The 27244-nt window shown below is 37.8% G+C and overlaps 2 protein-coding genes across 6 annotated transcripts; one reads left to right on the forward strand and one right to left on the reverse strand.

Moving 5' to 3' along the window:
- Nucleotides 1-4: 4 nt before the first annotated feature.
- LOC306868810 (STE20-related kinase adapter protein alpha-like) lies at nt 5-14829 on the reverse strand. 2 transcript variants are annotated; one of them, XM_079415189.1, is made up of 11 exons: nt 14759-14829; nt 14618-14675; nt 8911-9013; nt 8685-8806; nt 5011-5119; nt 4786-4909; nt 4448-4619; nt 3130-3234; nt 2766-3019; nt 2455-2497; nt 5-1493 (listed from the first exon to the last, which is right to left on the reverse strand). In XM_079415189.1, the coding sequence occupies exons 3-11, from the start codon at nt 8960-8962 to the stop codon at nt 1338-1340; spliced, it is 1137 nt and encodes a 378-aa protein (XP_079271315.1). In that variant the 5' UTR covers nt 8963-9013; nt 14618-14675; nt 14759-14829; the 3' UTR covers nt 5-1337. The 2 variants fall into 2 exon arrangements, with proteins under 2 accessions (XP_079271315.1, XP_079271316.1); XM_079415190.1 differs by having other exon boundaries at nt 545-1811.
- A 2255-nt stretch (nt 14830-17084) lies between these two features.
- Nucleotides 17085-26864, forward strand: LOC306868972 (ATP-dependent RNA helicase DDX42-like). Of its 4 annotated transcripts, none has more exons than XM_079415474.1 (18): nt 17085-17222; nt 17592-17808; nt 18607-18778; nt 18871-18932; nt 19099-19135; nt 19704-19856; nt 20662-20766; nt 20851-20970; nt 21058-21234; nt 21426-21554; nt 21659-21758; nt 23323-23370; nt 23492-23589; nt 23682-23958; nt 24067-24293; nt 24388-24498; nt 24696-24800; nt 25371-26864. In XM_079415474.1, the coding sequence occupies exons 2-18, from the start codon at nt 17594-17596 to the stop codon at nt 25938-25940; spliced, it is 2706 nt and encodes a 901-aa protein (XP_079271600.1). In that variant the 5' UTR covers nt 17085-17222; nt 17592-17593; the 3' UTR covers nt 25941-26864. The 4 variants fall into 4 exon arrangements, with proteins under 4 accessions (XP_079271600.1, XP_079271601.1, XP_079271602.1 ...); XM_079415475.1 differs by having other exon boundaries at nt 17096-17222; nt 17589-17808; XM_079415476.1 differs by lacking the exon at nt 19099-19135 and having other exon boundaries at nt 17105-17222; nt 17589-17808.
- The last annotated feature ends 380 nt before the right edge of the window (nt 26865-27244 follow it).

Here is a 27244-nt window from a genome sequence, read left to right on the forward strand (position 1 = left end):
TTTTCGTGACTTTTTTTATTTCACAGGATAAAAACCTTAACTGAAGTTTTAGTAATCGATCTATGAGATCATGAAAGCCCACACTACAACTATAACAATAATGACACAAAGGAACAATATCATTGTAATTGAAGGTTATGAAGGCTAAAAATATTGACAGCCAATCAGAATCCACCCAGCATTAACCTCGGTGATTGTCTTTAGTTGCAAAGTTAAATGTGATCTTTCAAAACATTATTCAATGTAATCTTAGCCAGATCTCGGAAATATTTTTATAATGTGTATTGCAACATGATGGCTAAATGCCTGGAATTTTAAATTAATTTATTTGTACTTTTTTATTTAGGCAAGTAAAGAATTTTAATATCTGCCATTTATTAGTTGTTGGCTATAACATGAATATAATTATCAGCTTATCTCTAAAATTTATCAGTGTATTCCCTATTATAAACTGATTATATGAGAAACCATTATTGCAGAAGCGGTTTTTCAAAATGGGTTGTGATGTAACAAACAGCATTGGTAAAAGCAACAAACAAGGGCTGACATTTGTGCAGTTGCAACATTTATTCCATTTGACCAAGAGGTAAATATGCTGAAAATACACAAACGGTCCACTGAAGTGCTTCCTCCTGTAATGCATGCCAAGAAAAGAAATGAATCTCAGCAGAAATGCAACTAATACAAAACTAACTACACCAGATAGCAGGCAAAAACTAAATCATGTCCTCTAGCATATTTCTGGTGGCGTCAACATTTGTACTGGAGGAAGAAACTTGATAGTTTTAATCCCCACAATCCATCCATAAATTGAACAGTTCTATGTTTAGGTTGACTTTACTGACAGCTCTTTATGCTTCATTGGACAAATATGCTGGGACACATGGGAATTCAATTGTGAACCTGTTTTGCTGTAAGGTGGTAGACATTCATAGTGTGTCATTAGTTCAGGTGAAACGCATACAACAGGCTTTGGTAGCCTCAAGTAATCACCATTGTCACATGGCAAGCCAGTAAGAGTTTGCGCAGTGCATGCCTTAGGCTTCAGTTCATGCTTCCGAATCCATTAGCAAGGCTATGGCGGCTGCTGGTTTTTCATTTTTTATAGTCTGTCCTTGTAGTTTCAGTGATATACAAAAATCACAAAAGACAACAAGAAACATCCCAGAGTCTCTTTTAACATCTTTGAAGCTTTGTAATGTCTATTACACATTCACATAGCACCAGCCTTCCCTTTTTCTCCCTTAAAACACAACAAAAACAATCAATTCTCATTAAGAGTATCTCCTCCCTTTCTGTCCAATCCATTGTCCCTTCATTTCTCATCCGTTTAAATGTCAAAAATCCCAGTCATCCACATCCAGCTGGCTGAGATCAGACTCCAGACTGGCCAATCCAGTGGGCGAATCCTGAGGTTGCATGCAGTCTAGGCTGCTGATTGGAGAAACTGGATGCAGGAGCTCAGGAAGAGCCTCGGATGGTCTCCGCTTTATCTGCAACATCATAACATTATACAGACCACAACATTATACTGAGTCAAGTCACATTTATTTATATAGCGCTTTATTCAATACAGATCGTTTCAAACCAGCTTAACATTAATAAACAGGAAAATAAGTATTAATGTAATAAATTTAATCAGTTATATAACATTCAATTTCAGCTATACAAATGAAAATAGTGTCTTAACTTAGTTCAGTGTTGTTTCAATTCAGTTCAATGCGCCTTATTTTTCCCGTAAGAGCAGATGGATATGCAGATGCATGATGCATGTCTGGCTTCCGGACTCATCTGCTTCCAGCTAATTTTAGCTGTACAAAACAGCGTCTCTTACCATATTATTTTAATGTATTATCTTAATTATGAACACAGTGGTTTCATAAAATAAAGTCAGAATTGCAAGATATAAACTAGCAATTGCGAGGAAAAAAAAAAAAAAACGCAATTCTGAATTTATATCTAGCCATTATAAGACCTATGGAAGCCCGTTTCCACCACTGAATAAAAAAAAAAAATTAAACATTTTTTTTTACGACTTTCGTAATTCTATTTTTACGATTTCACAATTGTGAATTATTTTTTTTTTTTTTTATTCAGTGGCGGAAACGGCTTCCATAGGTCTTATAATTGCTAGATATCAATTCAGAATTGCGTTTTTTTTTCTCGCAATTGCTAGTTTATATCTTGCAATTCTGACTTTTTTTTCTCATAATTGTGAGATATAAACTTGCAATTTGCGAGTTAAAGTCCAGTTGATTTTTTTGGTGCTGGTTTAGACTGATATGTTCTCAGAATTGTAAGAATTGTGAGATATAAAGTTGCAATTACCTTTTTATTTTTTTAATTCAGTTGCGGAAACGGGCTTCCATTAGACCAGATGACATTGTGTGACATTTTTTTTTTCTTTGCACTGATCACTTATCAGATATTTCCTCTGAAGAAGGTAAGACTCACCTGTTTGAAAAAGGAATGGCCTATTAGGGAGCTGGCAGATGGTCTGTGGGAAGACATGACAACATACATTTAGTCTATTTATTACACCACAAAATTATACATTTTTGAAACTTTTTATGCTATTTATTTTTAGTTTGGAGCCTGGATCACTTTCATTATAAAGTAACGAGTGGCCAGTCCATTCCTAAAATTTCTCTTTTTGTGTTCCTCAAAACAATGACAATCATTTGGAATGATGTTATGGTGAGTAAGAATTTTCAGTGATTTCTTTCTAAATAAATATAAATCGAAAAGAGTAGAGCCTTATTTACCTTTTCTCAGGATCTCTCTGTAGACAAAGTCCCACAAAGGCATGAAAGTGAGAACTGAATGTTCGACTGTACGGGTTTCCTCCAGAGGATGATGAGGGCTCTCCGTTAGCGTGGCGAGCTCCACCGGCACCGGGGCCCTCGCAGATCCCAGAGTCGGCCCCGGAGCGAGACGGTTTCATGCTCAGCTCTTCAGGGGGGATGGTGGTGGTGTCCAGCAGGCAGGGGACTGTACCGTTCAACTTCTCTAACAACATCTGATACAGGCAAAGAGACCGTTTATCAAGGTAAATGTAAGATAAAAAGAAGGGAAAGCAAAGAGATTGATAAAAAAAATTAAAAAAATAGAAACAGGCGTTTGCCTTACCTGCGTAGCAGCCATGTCTTTAAAGGGCACGTGTCCATTAGCTAGCTCACATGCAGTGATGCCCAAACTGTAAATGTCTGAGCGGAAGTCATATCCCTGAAGATTCTATAATATATACACACATGCAGGTGCTGGTCATAAAATTAGAATATCATGAAAAAGTTTATTTATTTCAGTAATACCATTCAAAAAGTGAAACTTGTATATTAGATTCATTCATTACACACAGACTGATATATTTCAAATGTTTATTTCCTTTAATTTTGATGATTATAACTGACAACTAATGAAAGTCCCAAATTCAGTATCTCAGAAAATTAGAATATTGTGAAAATGTTCAATATTGAAGAAACCTGGTGCCACACTCTAATCAGCTAATTAACTCAAAACACCTGCAAAAGCCTTTAAATGGTCTCTCAGTCTAGTTCTGTAGGCTACACAATCATGGGGAAGACTGCTGACTTGACAGTTGTCCAAAAGACGACCATTGACACCTTGAACAAGGAGGGCAAGACACAAAAGGTCATTGCTAAAGAGGCTGGCTGTTCACAGAGCTCTGTGTCCAAGCACATTAATAGAGAGGCGAAGGGAAGGAAAAGATGTGGTAGAAAAAAAGCGTACAAGCAATAGGGATAACCGCACCCTGGAGAGGATTGTGAAACAAAACCCATTCAAAAATGTGGGGGAGATTCACAAAGAGTGGACTGCAGCTGGAGTCAGTGCTTCAAGAGCCACCACGCACAGACGTATGCAAGACATTGGTTTCAGCTGTCGCATTCCTTGTGTCAAGCCACTCTTGAACAAGAGACAGCGTCAGAAGCGTCTTGCCTGGGCTAAAGACAAAAAGGACTGGACTGCTGCTGAGTGGTCCAAAGTTATGTTCTCTGATGAAAGTAAATTTTGCATTTCCTTTGGAAATCAAGGTCCCAGAGTCTGGAGGAAGAGAGGAGAGGCACATACTCCACGTTGCTTGAGGTCCAGTGTAAAGTTTCCACAGTCATTGATGGTTTGGGGTGCCATGTCATCTGCTGGTGATGGTCCATTGTGTTTTCTGAGGTCCAAGGTCAACGCAGCCGTCTACCAGGAAGTTTTAGAGCACTTCATGCTTCTTGCTGCTGACCAACTTTATGAAGATGCAGATTTCATTTTCCAACAGGACTTGGCACCTGCACACACTGCCAAAGCTACCAGTACCTGGTTTAAGGACCATGGTATCCCTGTTCTTGATTGGCCAGCAAACTCACCTGACCTTAACCCCATAGAAAAAAAAATCTTTATGACCCAAACTTGAGATTGGAGGTATATATAATAAACATACCTGCTGCAGAACCTCTGGACTGAGCCAAGGTAGTACTTTAACACTGTACTGGGGAAAATCGTGAACAACACGTGCTCTCTGACCGTGACGGATCAAGCTGAAGATACTCCTGAGACCGGACAGATACAACTGTCCATCTGCTGAAATCAGGACGTGGCTTGCCTTCACACTACTATTGACACATATTGAGATGATAAAAAAAACACTTCAATATTCTTGTAGCAATCTACATTAAAAACATCAGGCTAACAATATGGTGTGGTTGTTGATTCATTAACCTGTTTGACTAATAATAATAATAATAAGAAGAAGAACTAATCATAATATGTGCTCCTCACCGGTGAACGTAGCCCATCTGGTGTATGTACTCCAGCGCTCTCAGCACACCCAGCAGGATGTAGGCTATTATCTGCTCACTCAAACCATCAGTAAAATGTGTACTGATCAAGTCTCGAGCAGATCCTGATGAAGAAGAGAAACACATAGGTAAGCAAAACACATTTAGAACTGGTACGACAAGCTGTTTAGACTTGATATAGTTGATGCAGAATGTCTCAGCTAACCGTAGGCCATGAAGGGTGTGATCACCCACAGCTCATTCTCAGCGATGAAGACGCTCTTGTATGGGAGGATACTGGGGTGGTGGAACAGCTTAGACACATGGAGCTCTCCCTTTAGAAAAACAGAGAAAAAGGTTGCAATGCATACAGTTGGGCAAAAAAGTATTTAGTCAGCCACCAATTGTGCAAGTTCTCCCACTTAAAGAGATGAGAGAGGCCTGTAATTTTCATCATAGGTACACTTCAACTATAAGAGACAGAATGGGGGGAAAGAATCCAGGAAATCACATTGTCTGATTTTTAAAGAATTTATTTGCAAATTATGGTGGAAAATAAGTATTTGGTCAATAACAAAAGTTCATCTCAATACTTTGTTATATACCCTTTGTTGGCAAAACAGAGGTCAAATGTTTTCTGTAAGTCTTCACAAGATTTTCACACACTGTTGCTGGTATTTTGGCCCATTCCTCCATGCAGATCTCCTCTAGAGCAGTGATGTTTTGGGGCTGTCGCAGGGCAACATGGACTTTCAACTCCCTCCAAAGATTTTCTATGGGGTTGAGATCTGGAGACTGGCTAGGCCACTCCAGGACCTTGAAATGCTTCTTACGAAGCCACTCCTTCGTTGCCCAGGCGGTGTGTTTGGGATCATTGTCATGCTGAAAGACCCAGCCACGTTTCATCTTCAATGCCCTTGCTGATGGAAGGAGGTTTTCACTCAAAATCTCACGATACATGGCCCCATTCATTCTTTCCTTTACACGGATCAGTCGTCCTGGTCCCTTTGCAGAAAAACAGCCCCAAAGCATGATGTTTCCACCCCATGCTTCACAGTAGGTATGGTGTTCTTTGGATGCAACTCAGCATTCTTTCTCCTCCAAACACGACTAGTTGAGTTTTTACCAAAAAGTTCTATTTTGGTTTCATCTGACCATATGACATTCTCCCAATCCTCTTCTGGATCATCCAAATGCTCTCTAGCAAACTTCAGACGGGCCGGACATGTACTGGCTTAAGCAGGGGGACACGTCTGGCACTGCAGGATTTAAGTCCCTGGCGGCGTAGTGTGTTACTGATGGTAGCCTTTGTTACTTTGGTCCCAGCTCTCTGCAGGCCATTCACTAGGTGCCCCCGTGTGGTTCTGGGATTTTTGCTCACAGTTCTTGTGATCATTTTGACCCCACGGGGTTAGATCTTGTGTGGAGCCCCAGATCGAGCGAGATTATCAGTGAATCTTGTATGTCTTCCATTTTCTAATAATTGCTCCCACAGTTGATTTCTTCACACCAAGCTGCTTGCCTATTGCAGATTCAGTCTTCTCAGCCTGGTGCAGGTCTACAATTTTGTTTCTGGTGTCCTTCGACAGCTCTTTGGTCTTGGCCATAGTGGAGTTTGGAGTGTGACTGTTTGAGGTTGTGGACAGGTGTCTTTTATACTGATAACGAGTTCAAACAGGTGCCATTAATACAGCTAACGAGTGGAGGACAGAGGAGCCTCTTAAAGAAGTTGTTACAGGTCTGTGAGAGCCAGAAATCTTGCTTGTTTGTAGGTGACCAAATACTTATTTTACCGAAGAATTTACCAATTAATTCATTAAAAGTCCTACAATGTGATTTCCTGGATTCTTTCCCCCCATTCTGTCTCTCATAGTTGAAGTGTACCTATGATGAAAATTACAGGCCTCTCTCATCTCTTTAAGTGGGAGAACTTGCACAATTGGTGGCTGACTAAATACTTTTTTGCCCAACTGTATATGCTAACAATATGCAGGACTAATTAGGTATTTGTTCTGCACCAACTAGTCAACTAATAAATACACTAAACTTCTCAAAACTCAAATTTAAATACACTTTCACACTGAATCAGTGTTATTATTGTTAACTAAAACTCTGTTTTTGTTAATTGGAATACAAATAAAACACAACAAAATATAAATATTAGTTTTAAAAAAGAAAAACTAGAATGAATATATATATAGTTGTGCTCAAAATTATTAGCAGGCGTGGCCCAATGGATAGAGACTTGTAACCTGAAGGTCGTGGGTTCGAGTCTCAGGTCCGGCAGGGATTGTAGGTGGGGGAGTGAATAACCAACACTCTCTCCACCCTCAATACCACGACTGAGGTGAGACCCTTGAGCAAGGCACCAAACCCCCGACTGCTCCGCAGCATTGGCTGCCCACTGCTCCGGGTGTATGTATACTACTGTGTGTAGATCAATATTCATTTGATCTTTCATTCAAATGTAAAAAAAATAAAATAAAAAATCTAACCTTTAATAGAAGTAAAACAAAAAAAGTGAAAGTGGGGGAAAATCACATTAGGAAATAAATATTTTCCTCTAGTACACAATGGCCACAATTATTGGTACCCCTAGAAATTCTTATGATTAAAATATCTCTACATATACCCATTCATATTTGCATTTATCACACCAGGGTGACTAGGAACATGAAATTACCCAGCCATGACTTCCTGCTCCACAGGATTATAAATATGAGGGATAAAAAGGCCAAATTCCCTTAATCATTGATCACACGGAGTAAAACCAAATAATATATTTTTGTTGTGCAGCAAAAGACTGTTGAACTTCACAAATTTAGAAAGTGGCTGTAAGAAAAGAGCTAAAGTATTACAAATCCCCATTTCCACCATAAGGGCAATAATTAAGACGTTCCAATCTACTAAAGATATTATAACTCTGTCTGGAAGAGGACATGTGTCTATTTGAGGAGGAGAGTTTGCATGGCCAAAGACTCTCCAAGTATCACAGCTGGAGAATTGCAGAGATTAATTGAGTCTTGGGGTCAGAAAACCTCAAAAAAAATAAAATAAATAAATAAACAGCCCCTACATCACCACATGTTGTTCAAATGGGTTTCAAGAAAAATTCTCCTAGCTCATCCAAAAACAAACTCCAGCATATTCAGTTATCAGACACGACTGGAACTTCAAATGGGACTGGCTTCTATGGTCAGATGAAACTAAAAAATTAGCTTTTTAGCAGCAAACACTCAAGATGGGTTTGGTGAACACAGGGATAAAAAGTACCCCATGTGTAAAATGAAATATACTGCTGTATTTTTGATGTTGTGGGCCTATATTTCTGCTGGAGGTCCTGGACATCTTGTTTAGACACATGGCATCATGGATTCAATTAAATACCAACATATAAAAAAAACTGACTGTCCATGTTAGAAATCTTATAATGGGCCGTGGTTGGGTCTTCCAACAGGACAATGATCTACAAACATCAAAACCAAAACAAAAATGGGTCACTGAGAACAAAACCAAGCTTCTGCTATGACCATTCCAGTCCTCTGACCTGAACCCTGTAGAAAATGAGTGAGGTGATCTGAATAGAAGCAGCATTATCATTTTAATTTCTTACTCTTCAATGAAAGGTTGGATTTTTGTACATTTTTAAAATAAAAGATCAAAAGGATTAATGATACAGATTTATTTTCACAGCCACCTTTGATCATTTACCAAGGGTATGAATAATTTTGAGCACAACTGTATATACTTGTAATGTAATGTAATGTATATATATATATATATTTATATTAAAACCACTAAAAAAGCCCAAAATGACTAACTTGACTAAAATGACATTTTTATATGAATCTTCCATCTCCGATATATCGTGAGAGAAGCCCTGCTGTCACCGGTACTGACCTGTAAGTAATTGACCATGTCGTTGGTACAGGAATCCAGGTCAATACGCCGGATGGCCACATACTCTCCTGTGGGTTTGTACCTGGCCAGATTCACTGTCATCAAGTCCTCCAAACCTCGACCTTCACAAGCAGAGACAGACACATATCATCATCAGCAGGAGGAATCACAGATGCTCCTCACTGAGATCTAGAGCTGTTCTGGTGCTGGGTGGCCTTAGCCTCACCTATGACAGCGCGCAGCTCATAGGCGCTGTTGTCTGGAAGGAAGCTTCCCATGGTGTCTCTGTGTGGGAGACGGCTCAGAGACTCTTGACTGTCCTCATGGGCCTGAGCCAAAAAACAGTGTCATTAGTCAAATGTGGAAACACTAAATAAACATGCCGACAAAGTGCAAACTGACCATGGCTGTGTCTCAGTCCACTTCCTGATGTCTAAGAGTATATTTTGCACTTAAACTCAGCCATTAAATCCGGCTGTAATCTACCAAATACGGAGACACTAGGGAGCAAATTGAGACACACCTCGGGTCATGTCGTTTGCCAGAACATGTCGTTTGCCTTTTCAACACAAAAACGTTTTAAGATAATTAAATTATTAGGTTGTGTACCCTGTGATTTTTAAGAAGGTGCATGTGAAAGTGGTTTGTGGGTACTCAGTCATACAATGAGCCAACAAAATATTTCAACACTTAATTCACACTTACAAATGTATTTTTTAACACTTTAAGAAATGTGTTTATTCACCTTTCCAAGCAAAAAAATTCATTAAAAGAAGCTTGTTAAGATTTTAAAGATAAAACAATAGACAAACTGTGCAAAATTATTTTTCTAGAGGTCGAACATTAGTGGAATGTGATGAACTCACTGATCTATGGTTGATGAACTACACTACTGTTCAAAAGGGCCAAATTAAAAAATTAAAAAAAAAGAAATTAATACTTTTTATTAGCAAGGATGTATTACATTGATCAAGAGTGACATTAAACATAATTTGAAAGAAAAAAAAAATATTCTCTCAAATAAATGCTGTTCTTCTTTCTATTCTGAAGAAATCCTAAAAAATACGTATCTTAATAAATCCTACAAAAACATTTTGCTGTTTCCAAAAAGGTATATTTTTTAATAATTAGCAGCAAATCAGAATTTTAGAATGATTTGTGAATGATCTGTGACACTGAAGACTGGAGTAATGATGCTGATCAGTTTTAAAATATATTAAAATATAGAAATTATTTTATACTTTAATCATTTTCCACAATATTACTTTTTACTCGTTTGATCAGAAAAACAATACTCTTAATATTTTGTTTCTAATGCACATACATTTTAAGCACAATTTGTGTTTTGACTCACTGTACATTCAAAGATATCGTAGGAAGTTTGGAAAATAATACAGTGAAACATAAAATGTTGGATTTGTCATTTGAATGTGATGAAGCATCAACCTTTAGCATTTCAGACAGGATTGGTGCCACTGTGCAACCAGTGTTCGAGTAGCAAACATTTTTAGTATGTTTTTCTTCGAATGCATCATAGTATTTTGGGATATCAACCAAATACACTATGACCATCAATGTCAGTTTCAGTGAATTAAGAAACATTTCAAGATTACACACATGTACAATCACAGACACTGACGCCAATGTTGTGATAACAGCACAAACCAACCTGGTTTTGAAGAGGGGAAGGGTTTTTATTGCGCATACACTGATAAATCCCAGCCATTGCAAAGCTCTTCACAGAATAATACAGATCAAGTACTGAGGATCGGCATATTATGGTTAATTAAAGGTTCAGTCCAACTGTTCTGAGACTCAGTACGAGAAGTTGAAAACGGCAGCAGGAATCGCTTCACAAAGTATTTGCAAAAGCATGTTATAAGCATCAAATAAACTTCAATCCACTGTGTTACATTTGGTTATAGATATGCATGATCCCATAAACATCAATTTTTTTATTTTTTTTTATTACTTACATCAACGTGTCCATTGGCTCTGCCATGGAACTTAAAGATAAGAATATTAATTCCTCACACATACGATGAGAGCATCTGTCAGAGGAGATCATGCAGGTCTATGGCAATTCATAAAACAAATCATTTTCTGCCCTTTGAAGTGTAGGCAGGACTAATTCAGTGAACAATGCAGCAAGCCCAGGCTTTGACAGGATGACTCCATGTGTTGCATTAACACAATGAGCATCATCCCACATCACATGCTTAGGTGACCAATGACAACATCACCATTATTCCTGGTGTTGGTTTGTTCTTTGTGACAACTCTTATGAGGCAATTTTGTAAGACAGATGTTCTAATATTGCATCAATGTCTCACTGATTCACTCTGAATATCTCTTGTACCTGTTCTTTAAAATGAATGTTTAATTCAGGCTTAATAGCCAACTTAATTATGATAAAAGTATTACATTACTGGGAAACAGTTTGGGAAGTTTTCATTTCCCTTTAGTTTGTCAAGCACAATAATAAAGCACTGTACCCAGGGAGTTTTACAAGACCTCATCGTTCTTTTCCCAGCTTAAATACAAGCACTTCCCTCTCCTGGAGCATCTGTCTGAGTGAGTGTGGAGGTATGAGTGTCACAGCAGCACGATGAGTGCATGCAGACAAACACAGGAGCACAGGGGATGCATTCATCTGAGTATGTGCGCACACGCACCATTAATCTTACATTTGCACACTTGCACAAGTACACACCATCTCACATGCTCTCACACACACACACACACACACACACAACTATCACACACCCACACCAACAGGCGGATGGAAAAGCTGGAAGATATTCCGCACTTACTTTCCTTAGTGGGCTTGCCTGAGTTTGCTCTGGCGTAGAGAAACCGTGTGAATGACGCAAAAGACACACATACAAACAAACAATCTGCCTTTAAAGTGGTTCTCACAAATTTAACAAACTTGGAACAGCTTTAGTTTTCTGAGGGCCAGCATCCTTCCAAGCAACGCTTTCTACATCCTCCAAGCGATTTAATACTTCTTTTTTTTTCTCATTTTAAATACAATTCAAATAGATACTTTGTATAAAATAAAAATATGTCATTGATACCAATTTATAATTTAATTTTCTGTTCTCTTAAAAAAAACAATGAAACAATGCAAGAAAAACTCTTAAATTAAGTATCCGTCAAATGTTTTTATTGTCAAGTCAAAATTTATACCATGTATATTATAATCTATATCATAGCATACTGCATATACTAAATGATAAAAAATAATTTAAGCAAGAAGATATTATATTAATGGATCATTCAATTCAACAACAAAATGACAAACCATCAGAAAAAGATTTTTTAATTACTTTAGATAATTTAAAAAAATGTTTTATTGAACATAAACTTGGTTATCAACCCTTGACTCATCATCATGGAACACATGACAGCCAAAAGCAAACATAAATTAGCATCACTACAGCAGACATGGAGCAATGATTATGGACCACAGCAAAATGAGTGAAAGCAGATATACAAAAAGCAACATCTAAAAAAAATCCCTTAATGCATTATACACCATCTTAGAGATAGGGAACATTGATTAGAATATTATATATATATATATATATATATATATATATATATATATATATATATATATATATATATATAAATAATCTCCCGAGACCCCCCCCCCCCCCCCCCCCCAAAAAAAAGCTTTGTGAATTTAGTATTTTTTCATGTCATTACATTGTTTAGAGCATTAGAAAAAAAAAATGTAAAATTAACATTTTTGAAAAATTATATTTTATTCATATTTGTTTCTATGTCCTCTGTAGAAGACACTAGGACTAAGTTTTTCTAAAAATAAAATGGAATGAATAGACATCAAAAAGGCAAAAACAATGGGATTTTTTTTTTTAAATCACCAATACATTTTCAGGTTTTTTTTCTTCTAAACTTTGTTTAAGGATGATTCTCAACTATGTTATAAAATATATAACAAAATGATTTGATATACCATTTTGTTTTATGCAATATGTCTGTACAAATTTCCATAAACTGGTTTTCCCATTAAACACAGTGTATCTATACTGTATCTAATTTGCATATTAATGGGTTGCTGTTGGGACAGCATGTTGAAAAAAGAATTGTCATAATGGGAGTAATAATTGGCCAGATTTCCATAATAATATCTAATATTTCATAACAAAATTTATTTTCCTATTCAATTGTTATGTCTCCCAAAATTCATCATAAACATCATTTTAGTCCTGGTGTCCTCTACAGTGGACATGTATGAAATTATGTCCCGTTTCATAACAGGAAGTCATATTTGAATTTGAAAACCCATAACATTTTCCTGAGATGTTGCTTTATGACAAACAATTAGAAAATTATTCAGATTTAAGTGACAATTACAAAATATAATCATATTTCCATAAGGATGTAAAATGTATAGTACTGTATGTAAATATATATATATATATATATATAAATAAAAGCTACATTAAAATATGACTCTTGAACAAGACCATGTCAGTAAGACCATGCAAACTAGAGAATTGCACCAAACAATGCTTTTCATATTTACATGAAAGTGTCCACGTCTGCAGTTTACATGGGGTCAGTAAGATTTTTTTTAATGTTTTTGAATGAGGTCTCTTATACTCATCAATGTTGCATTTATTTAATCAAAAATACAGTAAGAACAGTAATATTGTTAAATATTATTATAATTTAAAGTAGCCTAACTTTTTTTAAATTATATATATTATATATATATTTTTTTTTTTTCTGCGTTGGCAAAGTTGAATTTTCAGCATATTTTCAGAAATATTTCTTATCAATGTTGAAAACAGTTGTGCTTAATATTTTTGTGGAAACCTTGATACTTTTTAAGGATTTTGGACACAGTCCAAAATAACAGCATTCATTGAAATATAAATCTTTTGTAACATAAGTCCTTACTAGCACTTCTTATCAATTTAATGCATCCTTGCTGAATATAAGTATTAAATTGTTTTATTTAAATAGAAAAAACTTAGTAACCGCACACTTTTGAACAGTAGTGTATATTAACTTGTCATGTCTTGCGACTAACTAGGAGAAAATATGGATAAAAAGGATAAATACCGACGTACTGATAGTACCAAATACTATCCAAAAGAACTGGCATCAAAAGCTATCAAATTTGATATCTGGATTTCCCTGTAAACTGCTAGTATAAGTAAAAGCCCATAATTCGCAAATACATGAGGTATTCCTCTAATGTACAGATTTCATACCGCTTCAGCAGTAGTGTTAGACCTGTCCTATAGATCAGTCCACCTCTTGTTAGGCTGCAGTGACTCAGCTGTCAGTTGCACCACATACGCAATCCATCTACACCTAGCAATAACACTACATCACAGCCAGCCTTACATACAGATACATCACCACAGGAAGGAGATTAAAAAGCCTCACAGACACAAGGACACACAGACTGCTGTCACCACCATCATTAGTCACCATGACGCAAACGCTGCACTTTTATTAAAGAGCAGTGTCACACCACACTGCAGAACACAGCTACAACACAAACTCAAAAAGACTGACAATATTAAATTCACAAAACCTTTTATAAAGCACACGCAAAACAAATAGCGAACAAAAAGCAAAAGTACTGATTGGTTGTAATCATGGGTAATCTGCATATGTATTGCTATGGGCCTGCATAGCTGACTATGAGGGGAATTTGTGTCCAAACATGTGTGTACTATTCCATTTGACGAGTTCAAGATGGGCCAATTGTTCCTTTAAATGTTGCAGAGGAATCTTTAAATATGAGTGTGTTATAGAAACTGAATGTTTCTAGGGTTCCCCTTCACATTCACCCGGCTAATGTGGAGTAAAGCTCAGGCAGGTGAGGTTTGCTGAAAAAGGTACGAGAAGCACAGCGGCATGAGATGCTGGACTACTGAACTCACCTCCAAATAACTCCAGATCCCTCAGGCTTTCCACACTGAGTTTCTCTGACACCCAGCGCTGAGAGAAAGGGAGAAAATATGGTGATTCAATGTACACACAAACAAAAGCAGCCACTTCGGCAACCAATCAAGCTCACTCACCAAAAAAGACATGGATCCTGGAGATGGTGATGACAGCTAGCAATACTTTCACAAACAAAAAGAGTACAAATCTGCAAGGAAAAAAGAGAGGTTTCTTCATTTTCTTCTACACCACAGTTTTTAGCAGTAAGTTACCACACAGAACAGTGCTCGGATTCAAATGAGAGTTTCTTTATAACTGCATACGTTTGTAAGTAGAATATAACACCTTGGGTTTGCTCATTTAGTGCGCAGCATGAAAGATGTGTATTTACTAATACAACACAGCTATATTTCATAAGCGGCGTTATTAATGTATAAACTTACAGGTCGGTATCTTTCAGTTAGCTAGCCATGCAGCGACATGATAATCTCTCAGTTATGATAAACAGTGCACGGAGCTCCAGTGTGCTTGTGTAAGTAATGTAATACAATACAGTCGTTGAACTCACCCTCTGTTAGTAAATTGAATGGGCCTTTTACTTTTCTATATCGTCAAATTTCCAGCTATCATCAAAACTGCAGGATGTAACGCATTTCTTCTTCTGGTCTCGCAGTGGGCTGGTTTTGTGTTAAAGGAACGTTCGGTGATTGGACGAGGGATGTTGACGACGCGGCATCCTCGTGTTCCTATTGGACCACAGGTTGGCTCCGTGTCTCCTCATTGGTCTAAACTCGTGAGTGAATAAAATAGTCTGCGTTCTATGTTGCCATATCTTCGTACTATCGCTTATAAACATGAGCTGTTGCAGGTTCAGTCATAATGTCAAATATTCCACCTACTGCCATGTTCACAATAAAGAGGGATTTATTTTTAGATTATTATTATTATTGAATGTGTTTGCTATATTTGCTTTTCTTGCAACAGTGCTGTTTGAATTTTAATTCAATTAATTAATTCAGAGCAATTTTAATGAATGGCTTTTTATGTTTTCTATGTAGATCAACGAAAGTTACTGACTTTTGAGAAATGTCAAGAAATGGTTTAATTCAAAGCTAAAGCAAAACATGACAGTCTTTGTTCCATACATTGTCCTGACAGTATTATTTACTGAAATGAGATTTATTTATTTATATATTTTCTTCTTCTCCTCCTTTTTTTCTTCTTCTTCTTATTATATTTGTATTTTTGCAACAGTTAAGCTTTTAAAAAAATTGATTTTGTATGGTTTCTATGCAGATCAACGAAAGTTCCTGACTTCTGAGAACTGTTTTTATTATTTTAAGTATAATAAGCCAAGGAAGGGATTAATTCAGAACTAAAGCGAAACACGACAGTCTTTGTTCCATACATTAATTTTTTGTAATATTATTTTTAACTGAAAAAAGTTTTTTAAATTTTTTTTATTGAATGCTTGAAAACAACAACAACAACAACAACAACAATAACAATTGTCATCGTCAAAACACAACAACCGCTCGGGGACATTCAGTCTTTCAGTCCAAAGGAAGTGCCAAGTCCTTCAACAAAGTCATTGTTCTTAATAAATTTTCATTTTGATTCTAGTTTGCATCTTAAAAAAAAGGTTTGCATTTAGAAAATGTACATTTATGAATATGATATTTACCTAAAAGGAAAATAAGGTTTATAAAATAAGCATCACTTTTTTCACATTCATGAAAGCCAAAAATGCCATTTCTATAAGTAAACTCAAAATTAGGATTCACATAATATTTGATAAAGTCAAGAATGTCACACCAAAATGATGTTGTGTAAGATCAATTCCAGAATAAATGTAAAGATGTTTCATTGTTTTCTAAACAGAAAGAACAGTTGATATTAATATCATTCTTAAGTATTTTAAGAGAGCACTTATCCGGGTAAACTCTATGAATCAACTTAAATGCAATTTCTCTCATTTTGTTAGTAATTAAATATTTGTGAGCAAACTTTCTTCCAGGGAATATCACTTACTAAACCATTTCAATAAGAGATTACATAGGGCACAGAAATAGACTCCATCTGAAACAAAACTCTCATTCTCTGATTGTTTTTTTAACTTGGATGACGAAAGGCACTGTTTTCCAACAAATGGATCCACTGAGTGACATGAGATTGGAAAAGAAAGACCTCTAAAAAGCATGAGAACCCCATCAGCAACAATTACAAACTCTTTCGGACGAACAGGAATTCCATGCTTAGCTAAACACTCAGTAATTACAGATTGAACCATTTTGATTGAAAAGTTGAGACACAAAAAATAATACCATTTTTAAACCAATTTACAAAAAAAAAAAAGAGATTTGTGTTTATAGAGTAGATTATTGTTAACTGAAAAAGTTGGGATCTGGCAACATTACATTCTACGTTCTCCACCAAACGCGTCGCACAAATTTGACCAACCACAAAACGAGTCCATTGTAAATGACGTAAAACCCAATCTCCGAGAAGTGTGCAAGATAGCCTGAAGTGATAAATGCGTTGTGGATAAATAAGGTGTCCACCCACTTTAGAAGATCGCTATTTTCACATTATCAGAAACAGGTAAATAAAGAATGTAAATAAATCCAGGTTTTACTCTTCGACGCATGCAGTGTGACAGTAATCCGTATAACGTTACACATAACATTAGCTCAAGGCCTCTCCACCGCCATCAGCGTAGCATTACGAGACAGCGCTGTTTGGCCCCAAAATATTGAGATATTAAGATAATTGTTTAAAAAGCGAACCATGAAGATGAATAAGCATTGGCAAAAAACTGTAAAACTGCTGAGAATTATCTATGAGCGGTGCGCGAGCAATACGACTTTGTGATTGTTATGCTTCAGTAGCCTGATGGGGATATACACTTTATACAGTCTGGATTTAACTAGCATTTAAATAACTGTTTTTAACCCCTAATCTGATCAGCAGCAATGAACTGGAGCAAGGGAGGCCCGAGTGGCAAGCGAGGCTTTGGATTCGGGGGATTCTCTCTTGCGAGTGGGAAGAAAGAGGAACCCCGTCTTCCCGAGAAGGCCCACTCTGCGTTTGGTGCTTCAGGACCATCCGGTGGATATGGCAAGAACCAGCAGCTTTCGTCTTTTTACAAAATAGGAACAAAACGAGCCAATTTCGACGAGGAGAATGCGTAAGTACTTCAAATGTGACTGTTTCTACAATAAAAAACATTGCTAATGGGACAGTTCACGCCGAAATGAAAAGTGTAAGATCAGTTCAATCTAAAAAAAAAAAAAAAACATATCTCATTATTTACTCACCCTCAGAAGACTCAGCAATATATGTGTGTTTACATGCTCATGCACTACAAATCATCCTGCACTGTTCCCCAACCAGCTGCTGACTCAAATGTCTCTCTTTGCACATGTACAGTATTTGTGAAGCATTCGTATAGTTTGTATTTTTTATCCTCTAGTTTTTTAGTTTGTATAGGGTAAATATTTATGAGAAGCATTCGTATAGTTTGTATTTTTTATCCTTTATTCTTTTAGTTTGTGTAGGGTAAATACTTATATATAGTATACTTATAGTTAAATCTGTTAGTAGTGTATAGGTTTATAGTGTTTTTTACTTCATTGTTGTATGTCTGTATTTATGTAGCACCGTGGTCCTGCAAGACACGACATTTCGTTCCACTGCATGTCCCCACATGTAGCGGAATGACAATAAAGCTCAACTTGAACTTGATGTTGTTCCTAACCTATTTGACCTATTATTAAAACCTATCCTGTTTTATGTGGAACACAAAAGTATATGCGTTTCAGTCACTTTCATTCACTTTTATTGCTTTTGTTCAAACAATGAAAGTAAAAGGTGCCTGAGAAGACTGTCATTATAACTAATATTTGTTTTTAAGGTTGAGTAATTGAGTTTTAGGTCAATGAAAGAGGCTTTTACCGTTATTTTTTTTAATGTATTTTTTCCATAGTTATTTTGAGGATGATGAAGAGGAGTCTAGCAGTACAGATCTGCCGTATATACCCGCCGAGAACTCTCCCACTAGAATGCAGTTCCAGTCTGGAGGAGGAGGAGGAGGCGATGGTGGCGGCGGCTCTGACAGTGAGGATGACCCCCTTGATGCTTTTATGGCTGAGGTGGAGGTGAGAGCTGAGCTCCTGAACTGATCTCTTTGAGAAGAGGCAGTGGACATTGCTGCTGTTTTGCTTTAATTCTTGTTTTTGACTTCTTTCAGGACCAAGCAGCAAAAGACATGAAGAAACTTGAAGAAAAGGAAAAAGAGAAAAAGTTAGCAAAGTAAGATTCTGATATTATCACAGAATTTTTCTAAGACCGTTCATCCAAATAATATTTATAGCAGAGAGGATGGGAATGGAAGGGGGTTTATGCGTAGAATATGGGTTTCCATGGGTGATTGAGTGAGTCGCAGGGAAGTTTTTTTTTCTCCGCTTGTTTCTTTCAGGGGTATACGGGATGACATTGAAGAGGAGGATGACCAAGTGAGTGACCCTCTTGAAGTTACTACCGCCAACGTATCTTTGCCACAGCAATGACTGTGCCCCACTCCTATTTCTATTTTTCTTTCTTATATTCTCTATATTCTTTATATCAGTTTACAGACTGAGCCATTCAAATGTACTTTTGGTGATGGAGTAGGTGTTGTTTTTAAGGTTTTATATGCAATCCTCAGATTTGTTTTCTTAACCACTTCATTGGTTCTCATTTATTATCTATTGTCTTTAAATGTTTACATGAAGAGAGATTATTTTGTGACTGAAACATGAGATTTGAGTCAGTGCTATGTGTTAAAATATCAGTGATCAATTAAAATGAATTTTAATGTCACTGACACCACCTCAGTGCTCAGTAAATTGTTGGTTTCAGAAGTTACTATTTAATTAGTTATTCTAATCATTTCTTTAACATCATTTTTTTTAACATGCCATGTTTTATTAGACAAGTTAAATTTCAATGCAGTCTAAGGCAACATTTAGATGACCTTTTTGATATTCAGCAGTAAACACCTGCTGCTGTCTTGATCTTTTTCTTCTTTTGCATTCTTTGCAGGAAGCATATTTTCGTTACATGGCGGAAAACCCAACAGCTGGGCTGACCCAAGAGGAAGATGAGGAAGAAGTGGACTATGACAGCGATGGAAACCCCATTGCTCCTACTACCAAAAAGATTATCATGCCACTGCCCCCAATAGACCACTCAGAGGTACTGTTACTGTGTTTCCCTACAGTGACTGTTGCATTAATGTCCTTAAATAGACTGCTGCAGGGATGGCATTTTTTTAGGTCAGCTCAGACATTTTTATAATAAAAAGCTAATAGTATTTTTTTCATGGTCTTTTGGATTATTGCAGAAAATAAGTTCTGTGACCATTAAAAATATGATCCCTATACGTTTATGCATTAAGATAATCTTCACAAATGAACACAAGTTTTATGAATTTTGAAGCTTAAATACAGTTGCCAAAAACCAGACAACCCTTTAATCTTTATTTAAAGTCTACAAGTTCGAAAGTTTGAGTTAAAATAGTTTGCAATAATATGACTATAAAACAGTAAGGGTATTAAAAGCGCACTTAAGTTTTCTTGTAAAAAAGTTTTCCTGCTTTAAAGTGTTCCCAACAGCTTCTGTAGTCCTATTTAGCCACTTTTGAGCAACCACCTCTTTCAAGACATTGAAAAAGCTTAAAAATCAAAAGTGGTGTATTAGTTTTGTATTTTATGTTTTAGAATAAAATGTAAATAAATCTTGAACTTGTGTTAACAACAAACCTTATTTCAGACATTTGATCCATTTAAACTAACTTATTGATGTCAGAATGAAAGAACCAGAGGTTTCCCAACTTCTGCTAACTTGTTTCCATGTTTTAGGACTCATTCCTGCAGCTCTATTGACGAGCAAGTACATTGTAGATTATTAGATTGACCCTTGTATATACATTAAAACAAAAGTATATGCAATCAAAGTGCAAATCTTGAATAGTACGTCTTTATTTCTCTTCCGTCTGTAGATTGACTATCCTCCCTTTGAGAAGAACTTCTATATTGAGCATGAGGAACTCAGCAGTCTGACTGAGGCCGGAGTGGTGGAACTGAGAAAGAAGCTCAATCTGAAAGTCAGTGGCAGCACATGCAAGCACATACACAATTGATCATTCTCTTTCTTTCAACCCACATTAAGCCATATTCAAAATGAACAGGTTTCAGGTGCAGCCCCTCCTAAACCAGCCACCAGTTTTGCCCACTTTGGATTTGATGAGCAGCTCATGCACCAGATCCGTAAATCAGAGTACACTCAACCCACACCCATCCAGTGCCAGGTGAGCTGCCAAACCCTCCCACAAATGATCCTTTGTTTGTTTAGGTATTGGTTTATTTTTCTACAGTAATGCGTGTTGTTTCACTAGGGTGTTCCGATAGCTTTGGGTGGCAGAGACATGATTGGCATTGCCAAAACTGGCAGTGGAAAGACCGCAGCTTTCATTTGGCCAATGCTGGTGCACATCATGGACCAGAAGGAGCTGGAGCAGGGAGAGGGACCCATTGCTGTGATCGTCTGCCCCACCAGAGAGCTCTGTCAACAGGTCAGAGAGGACGACAAAAATACTTTTTTATAATAGGGAAAGGTGTAAAAGATGGAAGGAGATGAAAAATAATTGCTGGGAAAAAAGGGTTAAATGTTTTTTTTTTTTTTTATGTAGTCTTAGTCATGAAGCAAGTTTTGTAGTGTGTTTTGGGTTTTAATCACTTAAAAATGCCTATCTGTGTGGCTCAGATCCATTCTGAATGCAAGCGCTTCGGGAAGGTATATGGCCTTCGCTCAGTGGCAGTATATGGAGGCGGCAGCATGTGGGAACAAGCCAAAGCTCTACAGGAAGGAGCCGAAATTGTTGTCTGCACCCCAGTAAGAACATCCTATCTTTTGATACACAAACCAGTTTGACCCATGTTTCTGTTTACTTGTGAGAGTGTTCCTTGGTTGTTCTGTTAAAGGCTCTTCTCATTTAGGGGCGCCTGATTGATCATGTTAAGAAGAAGGCTACATCTCTGCAGCGAGTGACCTACCTGGTGTTTGATGAAGCTGATCGCATGTTCGATATGGGCTTTGGTACGTTTAAAATGTCACTTTTTTTGTTTTATCCCATTAATTTGTGTCCTATTATTGTCTTATTGAAAGCTCTGTCAGTGCAAGTCCCAACTGATATTACATCAGCAAAGTATTAAATTAAAGAATTGGTTAAATAGTCTTACTCAGCCTCATATTACATTTTACATTTAGTCATTTGGCAGACGCTTTTATCCAAAAGCGACTTACAATTGGGGAATACAAGAAGCGATTCATCTTGAAGAGGCAATCAGACAGAGGAAGTGCTCGTAACACCAAGTCTCAGTTATTGTTCAAATAAGTAAAAGCTAGCAAGGGAAGGAGAGGAATATAGAGGGAAAGATTAAGGTTTTTTTTTTTGTTGTTGTTTTTTTTGAGTTTAGGATGAAGTCAAGTAGTGCCGAAAGAGATGAGTTTTCAGTTGTTGCTTGAAGATTGACAGGGATCCAGCACTCCGGATAGGGGTGGGAAGATTATTCCACCAGCCAGGAATGGTGAACAAGAATGTTCTGGAGAGTGATTTTGAGCCTCTCTGTGATGGTACCACAAGGCGTCGCTCACTAGCAGATCTCAGACTTCTGGAGGGGATGTAGGTTCGTAATAGTGAGTGGAAGTAGGAGGGTGCTGAGCCTGTGGTCGTTCTGTATGCAAGCATCAGTGCCTTGAACTTGATGCGAGCTTCCACTGGTAGCCAGTGCAAGTAGATGAAGAGAGGTGTAGCATGCGCTCTTTTGGGCTCGTTGAAGATCAGTCGTCCCGCTGCATTCTGAATCATTTGTAGAGGTTTGTTTGTGTTTGATGGCAGACCAGCCAGAAGAGCATTGCAGTAGTCCAGCCTGGAAATGACAAAGGCCTGGACAAGAAGTTGTGCAGCATGCTCTGTCAGAAAGGGCCTGATCTTTCTGATGTTGTGTAGTGCAAGCCTGCAGGATCGAGCAGTCTTTGCAATGTGCTCTCTGAAGGTCAGCTGGTCATCAAAGACTACACCAAGATTTCTGGCCGAAGTTGATGGGGTAATCATTGATGAGCCTAACTGAATCGTGAAGTCATGCTGTAGAGTCGGAGTGGCAGGGAAGACAAGAAGTTCCGTCTTTGCCAGGTTGAGCTGTAGGTGATGTTCTTTCATCCATGCCGAGATGTCCGCCAGGCAGACTGAGATCCGTGCAGCTACCGTTGGGCCATCTGGTTCCCCTCTCGGGCTTGAACTGATGGTAAAACTATGGACATTATTAACTGTCTTTACTTTAATTTTGAAAGCTGAAGCTCGTGATTATGGAAAGGGGCGTTACATTTCCGACAAGAGCTTGTGGTGTTCGGCCAATCACAATGCACTGGGTCAGTTGGCCAATCAGAGCAGGCTGTGCTTGTTGGAAGGAGGGGCTTTGTAGAAAACGAAGCGTTTGAGAGGCGGGGCATAGAGGACCTACAATAATGTACAGTATTTGAAAAATAATGTGTTTTTTGAACATTAAAGCATGTCAACATTTTCTGTTACACCAAATACACAAAATAAAGATCTTTTAAATAGCATCATATAACCGCTTTAAACTTGATCCCTATTATACAGAATACCAAGTGAGATCCATTGCCAGCCATGTCAGATCTGATCGGCAGAGTAAGTATCTCTCAAATTTATATTAATGCGCTGCTTTAAAGCACTTCTACATTCCAGCATTAACCCAATCCAGTGCGTTTATTGTACTTAAAAGCTCTTCATGACCTCTGATCTCTCACAGCTCTGTTATTCAGTGCAACATTTCGGAAGAAAATTGAAAAGCTGGCACGAGATATTTTGGTCGACCCCATTCGTGTTGTGCAGGGAGACATAGGAGAGGTGCATACTTAGGCTAATTTCCTATGCAAGTATTTGAAAATGCACATTGTATTTGAAAATGTCCATTTAAACCTCTTTTCTCATCCTCTCAGGCTAATGAAGATGTCACTCAGATAGTGGAGGTGCTGCCGTCTGGGCAGGAAAAGTGGGGTTGGCTGACACGCAGGCTGGTTGAGTTCACCTCAGCTGGCTCTGTGCTGATCTTTGTCACTAAAAAGGCTAATTGCGAGGAACTGGCTACAAATCTCAATCAGGAAGGTTACAGCCTAGGGCTGCTGCATGGAGACATGGATCAGAGCGAGAGGAACAAAGTCATCGCTGACTTTAAGAAGAAGAATCTGCCCGTATTAGTAGCTACTGATGTTGCTGGTTAGTTGGGCTTATGTTATCTATCTAGCTCTATTTGTGTAGAATAAATGAACTGTTTCTGTTTGTCACCTTTTTTGCATTAATTAAAATTTCTCTTGCACTTCTCAGCTCGTGGGTTGGATATTCCATCTATCCGTACAGTTGTGAACTACGATGTAGCACGAGACATTGACACACATACACATCGAATTGGTAGAACAGGTCGTGCAGGAGAGAAAGGTTTAGCTTACACTCTGCTCACCACTAAAGACACTTCATTTGCTGGTGACCTGGTTCGAAATTTAGAGGGAGCCAATCAGAGTGTTTCAAAGGAGGTGATGGACCTGGCAATGCAGGTAAAACAATGACCTGAATACAATAAACACCTGTCAACATGTTTCACAGACTTGCTTATCAACTTTTCATTACTGTTTTTTTTTTTTCCTCTAGAATCCCTGGTTCAGGAAGTCCCGCTTTAAGGGAGGGAAAGGGAAGAAGCTAAATATTGGAGGTGGAGGCCTGGGTTACAGAGAGAGACCAGGCCTTGGATCTGAATCCACTGTTAGTTTGGCTTTACTTTTGCTTGCGTGCTTTATGTATTTATTTATTTTTAACAATTTATTATAAAAAAAAGTCTGTTCTGCCCCTCCCCCCTTTTATTTTGTTGCCAATTATTTTTCGTAATTACAGACAGAAACCACAGATAATTCATAGCTAATGCTTTTATTATATGTATTATCTTAAATTGATTCAAACAGGAGCGCAGTAGTAGTGGTGATTCTGCTCTTGGTAACTATGAAGCCTACAAACCCTCCACGGGGGCCATGGGAGACCGTATGTCTGCCCTGAAGCAAGCATTTCAGGTAAATTTTGTTACTATTTTTATTTGTCTTGATCATGTCTTTCACGGAGTTTCTTTTGCTTCCCTCTCTTAAAAGGGTAGTTGATCAGCTTTTTTCGAAGGCTTGATTGTGTTTTTGGGGTGCAGTGTAACACGTGTTCATGTTTAGTTTTTAAATAGCAAATTATTTTTTCATATTTATCTTTATTCTACACCGTTGTTTGCGTTCTCATCAAAATGTTCTGTTGGTTCTATGAAGCCCCTCTCTCAGAAATACGTAATCTGGCTCAGATTAGTTAGCTTTGCACTTTGTCTGGAAATGTCATGCCCCTTTACCATTATGGGTAGATGCATATTCCCGGGGGCAGGTTTACATAAACATGGGGGTTAGTGATGTCTCAAACCTAGGAAGAAACTTGTTGTAGTCCCTTTGCATTGAACTTTGAGCATTATTTATGCTCTTCACAGCAACACTAACTTAAGTTAAAAAAGTGAAATCATACTCAACCACCCCTTTAAGTTCCTCAGTAAAGATATATAGTTGTATGTACCAATTTATGGATTTTGTTTGACTGCTCTTGCTTTCCCTCAGGCTCAGTATAAAAACCATTTTGTGGCAGCATCTGGTGTTCCTCCAAAGCTCACCACAAAGTCCAGCAGCTCCTCTGGGTGGACCAGTGCTGGAAGTCTAAGTTCTTTGCCTTCAGGAGCACCAGAGGGGCCTGACAGAACCCACCTGTCCAACTCGCCATCGTCCTCTTCCTCATTTTCCTCCATGCCGCCGCCCCCTGCTCTCAGCTCGGGCACCAAAATGAGCGGCTTCAGCAGTGCAGGCTCCCTGAGCTCAGTTTCAGACTCTTACTCTAGCTCTTCTTCAAAAGAGGGGTCCCGTAGCGATAGGAATATTGACGACAGGGGTCATCGTGGAGATAGTCATTATCGTCACAGTGACAGGCATAGTGGCGGAGACCGTGATCGCTATGGAGAAAGGGACCGGCATAGTGACAGAGATCGTCACAGCGATAGCCGAAACGGTGAAGGGAGCCATAGAGACCGAGAGGGACGGTCAGAAAGAGACGGGGGTGAGAGGTCAGGAACTCATAAAGATAGCTTTGCAGTTCCTGATCCCCCCAAGCGTAAGAAAAGCAGATGGGACAATTAAAGTGTACAGGAAAGAAGCAGTCAACTGTTCTTAGATTAGAATACACAGCTGACCCAGTCTCCCTAGCAGTATCTTTATCTGTCTGCTTGTCTTTTTGTCTGTATGTAAGATGAAGCTGTTTTAAGGGTGCCTAGGAGACTCCCACCCCATCACCCTTGTCATTAACCAGAAATAAATGCATCCATTACAGGCATTTTCAGCCAGTTAGAACTGTGAATTGGCAAGATGAATAAAATGCACCATGAGCCTAAGTGTTGAAGTAGATGACTGTTCAGTGGGACGCAAGTTGTTTCTTTCTGAAGAAGCTAATTGAATGACAAATGTTGGCTGTGTCACAGAAAAAATAACAAAATTTAATTCAAAACCTCTTTGTTAATAGTTGACCACTGTTTTATATTACTGTGTGCTGCTTCACAAACTGTTTGTCAACTATATATTTTGTTTAAGACTTTAAAATTTTCCAGTGTGTTTTAATGTGTGCTGTCATGTTTCAAATACCACCATTTTTAAGTTCTTGATGTCCATTAATGGGTTTCTTTTGCTCATATTTGTTAATATTTTTATTTCAAATGCTTATTAGTCATCTCTTCAGGTTGTATTTCTGTGCTGCCCAGCATGTAGTATAGTTCAATTTGAAGGAATGAAGTATACCGTAAGTCCACACACACTGATCGATAGTCATAAAACAATTGGAAGGGGGATAAAACATATCAGTGAATCTACAATAAAATCTATGTACTATGATCTTGCATTCCCTTGCTCCATTTCCATCTCTTGAAGATTGATGTGCTGATGTGAGGTACATTGTGTCACAATCTAAACTTGACTGTAGAAACATCTTTTATTATTTTGGATACTCTAGTGTACAAGTCTGTCTGTGGTCATGTTTCTGAAATAATAAAAAGAGGACACAAAAAGGCTTAGAGGTTGGTTGTGTTGGTGAATTGATGTCATTGTGATATTTAAAATAAGCAATCATTTGATAGAGCTCAGAGATCCTCAAATCTGGACCATTCCTGCAGAGCTTTAGCTCTAACCTTTATCAAAGACACATGAGCATGCTAATCAGTCTTCAAGATCATTAGAAAATCACAGGTAGGTGAGTTTGATCGGGGTTGGAGCTAAACTCTGCAGCAGATTAGACCTCCATGGTAAGATTTGAGGAACCCTGGTATAGCTTCTAATACAACATGTCCTTATATGGGGCATAGTTTATTCTGAGTAATGAGAAATAAATGATTTTCACCTGTGACATATTGATTGGGTAAATTAGCTGGTCCAGAGAAAAATTATGCTTGTCACAA

This window comes from Barbus barbus, assembly GCF_936440315.1.
Source record: "Barbus barbus genome assembly, chromosome: 4".
In the NCBI taxonomy this organism is placed as follows: Eukaryota; Metazoa; Chordata; class Actinopteri; order Cypriniformes; family Cyprinidae; genus Barbus; species Barbus barbus.